This window comes from Chenopodium album, chromosome 10, assembly GCF_948465745.1.
Source record: "Chenopodium album chromosome 10, dcCheAlbu1.1, whole genome shotgun sequence".
Lineage (NCBI taxonomy): Eukaryota > Viridiplantae > Streptophyta > Magnoliopsida > Caryophyllales > Amaranthaceae > Chenopodium > Chenopodium album.
This window is the reverse complement of record NC_137843.1, coordinates 48,628,621-48,636,474: the sequence shown is the minus strand read 5'-3', so window position 1 is coordinate 48,636,474 and position 7,854 is coordinate 48,628,621. Positions and strand designations below refer to the sequence as shown.

The 7,854-nt window shown below is 32.4% G+C and overlaps 1 protein-coding gene across 1 annotated transcript; it reads left to right on the top strand.

Annotated features, from left to right (window-relative positions):
- Positions 1 to 550: 550 nt before the first annotated feature.
- LOC145562487 (mitochondrial phosphate carrier protein 3, mitochondrial-like) lies at positions 551 to 4,808 on the top strand. The gene is made up of 6 exons (XM_081622786.1): positions 551 to 963; positions 1,769 to 2,130; positions 2,253 to 2,296; positions 3,818 to 4,032; positions 4,157 to 4,281; positions 4,470 to 4,808. Exons 1-6 carry the CDS (start codon positions 667 to 669, stop codon positions 4,528 to 4,530), a joined length of 1,104 nt encoding a protein of 367 aa, XP_081478912.1. The 5' UTR covers positions 551 to 666; the 3' UTR covers positions 4,531 to 4,808.
- The last annotated feature ends 3,046 nt before the right edge of the window (positions 4,809 to 7,854 follow it).

The following is a 7,854-nucleotide window of genomic DNA, read 5'->3' as shown; positions in this document are numbered from 1 at the left end:
AATCCACCTTTTTTAAGTCTATTAGGGCTAATTGAAACTTCTAAGAATTTACCATAGGAGCCCCCTCCTTTGATGTTAGAAGCATTAAAAATGAAGCAATTAAGGTTCATTTTTGGAGGAAAAATAACCTTAGTAGGATTAATTAAAAAACCCCAATTTATTACCAAAATCTATAAGGATATTCTTAATACGACTAATAAAAAGACCCTCTTAACACAAATGTTGATTTGTTACTTGATACGAGTAACAAATCAATTGTCTACCATAAAAAAAAAAAAAAAAAAAAAAAAAATTAACAAATCAACAATAATACATTTTGTACATCTCGAGAAAGAAGAGTAGACCATCATATTCTGATTCTGGAATATTCCCCGAATAGACTCCATCACTCCACCGGCCAGGCGGCCACCCCCTCATTCAACCTTGAAAATGGCCGGGTTAAAATCGTAATTACCCCCAACTTTTGGTACCACCCTAAAGTCATAATTACCCCCAACATTTCTGGGCCTAATTTCATCAACCCTTTTTCTCGTATAAAATACGCGAATACTGCGCCTATCACTGACCCATATCGCTGAATCGAACAAAGAGAGAGAAAAAGAAGAATTGGAAATAAAAGTTCCTCATTTTCTCTCTCTTCTTCGAAGCTTTTGAATCTCAGCATCAATGGCGGTCTCTGAAAATGCTAGGAAATCTCTTCTTCCTTCATTCCTTTACTCCTCTAAGGGGTTTGCTGGGCTTGACCAAGTCGCTGTTAACACCATGAGTGCTAACCCTAGTTTGTCGGAAAATGGCGCACTACAATTGAACAGCTTTGTCATTCCGTCGCCTTCTGAGCCGTCGAAGAAGATCGAGATGTACTCGCCTCAGTTTTATGCTGCTTGTACTGCTGGTGGTATTCTTAGCTGTGGTCTTACTCATATGGCTGTTACTCCTCTTGATCTTGTCAAATGTAATATGCAGGTATAATTTCTTTTGTTTTTCTTGTTTGGTTTTTGATTTTGGTTGGATCTGTGATGATTGTTTTGAATCTTTCAGATCTGTTGTCTTTTGTTTTTGTTGAGGATTTTGCGTTGTTGATTTGTTGTTTGAATGTTTCATTTCATTTTATAATTTTTTGAATTTATGTTATCAATGTGATTTGGGCGTGATTTTGAATTTTATGATTTATATGTTGTTTGATCTGTATGTTGTATAATTAAGGTGTGGTTAGGTCACAAACTTAGGGATTTGACGTTGAAGTTTGATATTGTTTGGGTTGATGTGCAACTTTAATTTTTAAATTTTCTAGATAATTGAATGAATTATCCGATTTAGGATTTCATTTTGCTTGTAATTGAGCATAGTTCATGTTGCTTAAGATTTAGGTGAATGGATTAATTTCATAAGAGGTGCAGCCTCTTGACAGGGCTAGTATTGGGGAATTGGTGAAAAAGTTAGTGGTGATTTCATTGATTTCGATTATTTTCATATACGAAGTATTATGATTTGTGGTTTCATTAGACGTGTCTTTGAAATTATTAATTGAGTACCTTCTAGTACGCAGTTTAGTAGGGAGTTTTAGGAATCATAAAGTGTGAGGTTGATTCCGGCGCATACATGATACAGCTGGGTAACAGTGACTTACCTGCCTATTATTTCAAGCTGACCTTGTGCATAAGTTTGTCCTTGGAATTCTGTATAGAGATTCAAGAGAAATAACTGGTCCTCTGTTAGTTTCTTGATTGTTGTACGAGTGGTTGAATTTGATGGAATTTTTTGTTTTCAGATTGATCCAGCCAAGTACAAGAGCATCAGCTCTGGTTTCGGTATATTGCTCAAGGAACAGGGAGTCAGGGGCTTCTTCAGGGGTTGGGTGCCCACACTTTTTGGTTACAGTGCTCAGGGTGCTTGCAAATTTGGTTTCTATGAATTCTTCAAGAAGTACTATTCTGACATTGCTGGCCCGGAGTATGCTGCCAAGTACAAGACATTGATCTACCTTGCTGGTTCAGCATCAGCTGAAGTTATTGCTGATGTTGCCCTTTGCCCTATGGAGGCAGTAAAAGTCAGGGTGCAAACTCAACCTGGTTTTGCTAGAGGATTGTCTGATGGTCTCCCTAAGTTTATCAAGTCTGACGGAATTGGCGGGTAAGTTTCTTGTTATACTCTCTTATTCAAAACACAAAATACTTGGTACACTGGTCTCTTGCTCTACTCTTAGAACTGTGTTGGTGGGAAATTTAACTCATTGAGAAGCTTGATTTTTGCAGGCTATACAGGGGATTGGTTCCACTTTGGGGTCGCCAGATTCCATGTAAGTTCTTAATAGATGCTGTTCATCCATTCTTATACTTGTCTACTAATGTCTTGTGGGTATATATGTTAGTCCTATGATTTCTAAGGCATCTTTGGTTCTATAATTATTATCCCTTATTGCCTGATGTACAATTTATCTTATAAAAGTGTAGTTTCTGAATTTACTTTCATTTGTACCCTTTCGAGCACTTACCTTCCAACGATTTGAGTTATATGTCCTGATGAAGGTTTGATCCAATGTCTTTACTTTTGTTAGAATTGTTACCCAACATCGTGGCCTCTTTTTCTCTGGTGGCTTTTCTCCATTGGCTTAATTGTTAGTTCTCACCCAGGTCTTGTCTCTTGTGTGTATTAGGGCTTTGTTTGATTCATAAGGACCTATTTGTACTTGTTTATTTTTGTCTGAACTTGTATAACTTTATCCTAAACATTTTTGAAATCACCTTGTCTAAAGTTATTTTGTCTGAAAGTGTGTTTGAAATTTTATGAAACAAACTTATTTTATGTGAACTTATTATTATTTTTTATTTTTTTTGGAAATAACTTAAGATAGTTATAATAAGGTGAAACAACAAGCCCTTCTCGTGAAAAAGGTTAATTTGCTTTGTTTAGGGTACTGTTTTGGCCACTAACTGTTAATTTGCTTTGTTTAGGGTACTGTTTTTGTTAGATGTCAAGTTAGTGTTTGATCAAATGTCAAGTCCTTATTTCTCTTATGGTTTTTGTTGGACACTTGTTATATTAATTTTCTTCAGTTTCCCTGGTCTTGTATTTTTAAGCTTCTCTGAAATGGTTCCATTTACACATCATGTTGTTGTCTAGGTTTGTGTTTTCACTGTTGCTGGCATAAGTTTGTAGTTTGATTTATCATTTATGGACATATCTTTCTTGGTTTAGTAACATGAATGAAATTGGTAAGAAGTTATTTTGAAGATTGATGCTGCTTTCAATTCACTAATCACTATACCCCATTGTTTATTCTGTTGCTATTTTGTTTTTGTTTTTTTAGATTTCTATTAATTTGGAGATGCTATTGAAAGAAAGGATATGGAGCAGTTTAGAGATAGTTGCAGAGGGCAGAGCGAGGGAGGCTTATTATTTTTTATTTTTGGGGAGAGTGGGAGCATGTAGCCGACCCAACTTATGGGATTAAGGCTTTGATTGATTGATTTGGGAGGGGGGAGAAAGAAGGGGGGGGGGGGGGGTGGGGTGTGTTGAAACTACCACAGCACTAAAACCTGCTCACTGGTGGGTTCTCTTGCAGGTTAAGATGATAATTTAGATGTTTTTGCTTATATGGTGGTCTATAAACTCAAGATCTTTAGGTGCTAACTATAGCTCTTTGTGCATGGATGAGTTATAAATTACTGGCTTGTATTAATGTATGATTGCTGTAGGTTTGTTGGTTATCAATTTTGTGGGATAGTTATGATGCCAATAATGCCATTTTATTTGTTGCTGATCAAATTTATGCTACAGGCATTTAGTATGGACACTTATGTGATAATTTGTTCTGCAGACACAATGATGAAGTTTGCATCATTTGAATTGGTTGTTGAGCAGCTATATAAGCATGCTATCCCTGTGCCAAAAAGTGAGTGCAGCAAGCCTTTGCAGCTCGGTGTCAGTTTTGCTGGTGGTTATATTGCTGGTGTTTTCTGTGCTATTGTCTCACATCCCGCTGACAACCTTGTGTCTTTCCTTAACAATGCGAAGGGAGCTACTGTTGGTGATGTAAGTGCTTGAATTTGATGTTATATGCTAAAATGAACTGTTTGTCATCCCTTATTTCTTTTGGCTGTGCTTGTCAATACCATTTTATTCTTTTGTATTAATGTGTATCTGATGTTGGTTGCAGGCTGTGAAGAAGATGGGTCTGTTGGGTCTTTGTACTCGTGGGCTTCCTCTCCGTATTGTCATGATTGGTACCCTCACTGGAGCACAATGGGGTATCTATGATGCGTTCAAAGTTTTCGTTGGCCTGTAAGTTTCTTGGCACCTGCAAAATATTCTGTTTAATTTGCTTTCACAGTTTGATTCTGTAAGAGGACGTAATTGGTCCATTGGAGATAGAAAATAATTGTATTTCTTGTAGGCTTTCACTTTTATTTTGTTGGTCCATAGTTGAATTTGTATTGCACAACTCAATTATATTGTATTTATGATCTCAGGCCGACAACTGGTGGTGCGACTCCCCCTGCTACCACCGAAGCCACCCCTGCAAAGGTATGAAGATGTTGACGATAGAGAAGTATCAGCTTTAATGGCTTTAATCGGACATTTTTGGATGTGTGGAGAAGTGTTAATAAACAACAGAACCACTGATAATGCTCACTGGATGGTGGGAGAGAATTTTTGTTTTCTTATTAAATTCATGACTATGTTAAACTTCTAGTAGCTCTGGGCAATACTTTTGACGAGGATGCTTTTGTTCTCATCCTTTTTGAAACTCTTTTGAGTACGCATATTAGACCATTTATAGATCATTGTTTTTATGGATTTGCCCACTAGGAACCGGCGACAAAGAAATGACAGATGATATTGGAGATTATACTTCGGTATATTTTTTTTTTCCGCTACAGCTGTTGCTGGATCTAGCTAATGTTTGTTATCTATGGTTCATTCCAGTGAGCATATCTGGGTTCTTCCATTTATCTGGGTTCTTCCATTTTTTATTCAGTAGTTCTTTTTACTTTTATTTTTCTTCTCTCACAGTAAGAGCCAAAATGGGCCATGGAAATTTCATGGTCTAACTTCAAATATATATATATATATATATATATATATATATATATATATATATATATATATATATATATATATTTTTTTTTTTTTCCTTTCGAGGAAAACTTCAAATAAATATGTATTACTTCATTGTTTTGTCAACTATGTTTTCCTTCTTGTGCGGCTACTGAGTTTGCCTTGTTTCCTGCTTTGAAACCTTCAGAAGCCCTGTAACCAAGGTTATTAAAATCGGGATTCTACTTTGAATGGGCCTCTTAAAATCGGATCGTAGAATCGTAAGATTCTACAGACATGCATAATCAAACGTCATATCCAAATTTAATTGAAAATTTTAAATTTTAAGTTTAAAGCCTAATTTATTAATAGAAAATAGTTGTTTATCCACTAAACAACCAATAATTGACAATATATACTTATAAATAACGTTGTAGGCATGTTTTAAACTTATAATGTTTTCGCTAGTTAAGAGACATATGTAGAATCGGGTAGAATTGTAAATCGAATCGTATGACATACATAAATCGTAAAATCATAAGATTCTAAGATTTAAATCGGGATTTTGATAATAATGCCTGTAATAACCAAAAATTTCAAATCTTAAGCCAAAGATCTTCATCTGAGATTCAATCTTATCTCTCAAGTTACTAAAATTGCATGTTTAGCTATGAATTGGTAGTTGTTGGGGGTGAAATTTTAACACTCATCTCATCTTCAAAGCCATATACGAGTAGTTTTTACTAAGCTTTATTCTAGTAGTCAGAGTACTAAAATTTTATTGTCTCCATTTACTTCGTATATAACAACTGGCAAATTTCACTAATTGGTATTACTTCTAGTTACTTTAAACATATTTTAAGCTTGGTTAAACATTCATACAGATCTACTTAAAGTTAGGAGTTTGGTTAGAGTGTAGTGATTTGAGCTCATCACTCTGATTTGTTTTGTTTAGGTGAAAGGCACGTGAGCAGTTAATTGTGAGGACATGTTATAATTTCGTCAAAGTGGGCTTCAAACAGAGATTCGACTGTGTACTTAGGCCCCGTTCTTTAGAGCTGCTCTGCTCTGCTTTGCTTTGCTGAAATCTTCTCTGCTTTGCTCTGCTGAAATTTGCTCTGCTCTGCTTAAAATTAATACTTAATATTGAATTATTATAATAATAATGTATATTTAATAAAAATAATAAAAAATAATTAATACTTAATGATAATAATAATTAATATTTAATAATAATAAATAAATAATATTTATTAATAATAATTAATATTTATTAATAATAATACTTCCTCCGTTTTCTTTTACTTGCAACACAGCCTTGTGGCACGTGTTTTGAGCTCTGGTTTATGTAATGTAAATGGACAAATTTTTCATTATAATTTTTACAAATGATACTTAACTCTATTCTAATTTTCGTGTAAAAATTATATTGATAAAATCGCTCGTTTACCCTCACTAATCATCTCCTAAAACTGCGTGCTTAAAAGGTGTGTTGCAAGTAAAAGAAAACGGAGGAATTATATAATTAATGTTTAATAATAATAATATAATTAATATTTAATAATAATAATAATTAATATTTAATAATAATATAATTAATATTTAATAATAATATTAATAATAATATAATTAATATTTAATAATAATAATATTAATAATAATAATATTAATAATAATATAATTAATATTTAATAATAATATAATTAATATTTAATAATATTAATATTATTAATAATAATTAATTTTTAATAATAAAATTTAATGATTATAATAATAGTAATAATAGTAGTAGTAGTAGTAGTTGTAGTAGTAGTAATAATAATAATAATAATAATAATAATAATAATAATAATAATAATAATAATAATAATAATAATAATAATCATAATAATAATAATATTTAATATTTAATAACAATAATAAAGCATTACAATTATTATTATAGTATTAGTAGTAGTAGTAGTAGTAATAATAATAATAATAATAATAATAATAATAATAATAATAATAATAATAATAATAATAATAATAATAATAGTAATAATAACAATATTAGTAATAATAATAATAATGATAATAATAATAATAATAATAATAATAATAATAATAATAATAATAATAATAATAATAATAATGAAATCTGCTCTGCTCGGCTCTGCTTCAATCTGCTCTGCTCTGCTCTGCTTTGCTGAAATCTGCTCTGCTCTGCCCAGAAGCTCAAAAGAACAGAGCCTTAGAAGGCTAAGTTCCCTCATCCTCGACCTGTTGGTTCTCTTTTTTCTTTTCTTTTTTTTTTTACACTTTTTGTTTTTTAATTAAAAAATATAACACTAAACGCTTACAAATTAAGTTCAAGTCTTGTTTGACAATGGTGTAGAAGTTGCATTTGAAACTTGCATTTAACCACATCAGTCCATAATTTCTTCTTCAATAAGAGTTTACGCATTTACTTGAAAAGATAATTTGAGTTAGACACTTTGACCTGATCATAAGTCGGACCTTAGCAAAAACAGTTGGCACATTTGAAGTCAATGTTTTGGGACATGCCCTAGTTTGAGCCAAAAGCTTATGCCATTGTTTCAAGTATAAAGTAATAGGCGTGACATGCTTCTTTTGAGCCAAGCCCAAATTTTAACTAAAAATTAACTTTTTGCTAATTCATAATCCAAAAAAAATATTACCTCTATTACATATTATGTGTAACTTTTGAATTTTTTATATTTCACAAATTATACGGTGCGCGAATTTTCTATTTGACTCTTACGAAAAGATTACCCACATAAGGTGTTATCAGTACTGGAGATTTAGGAACAAGGG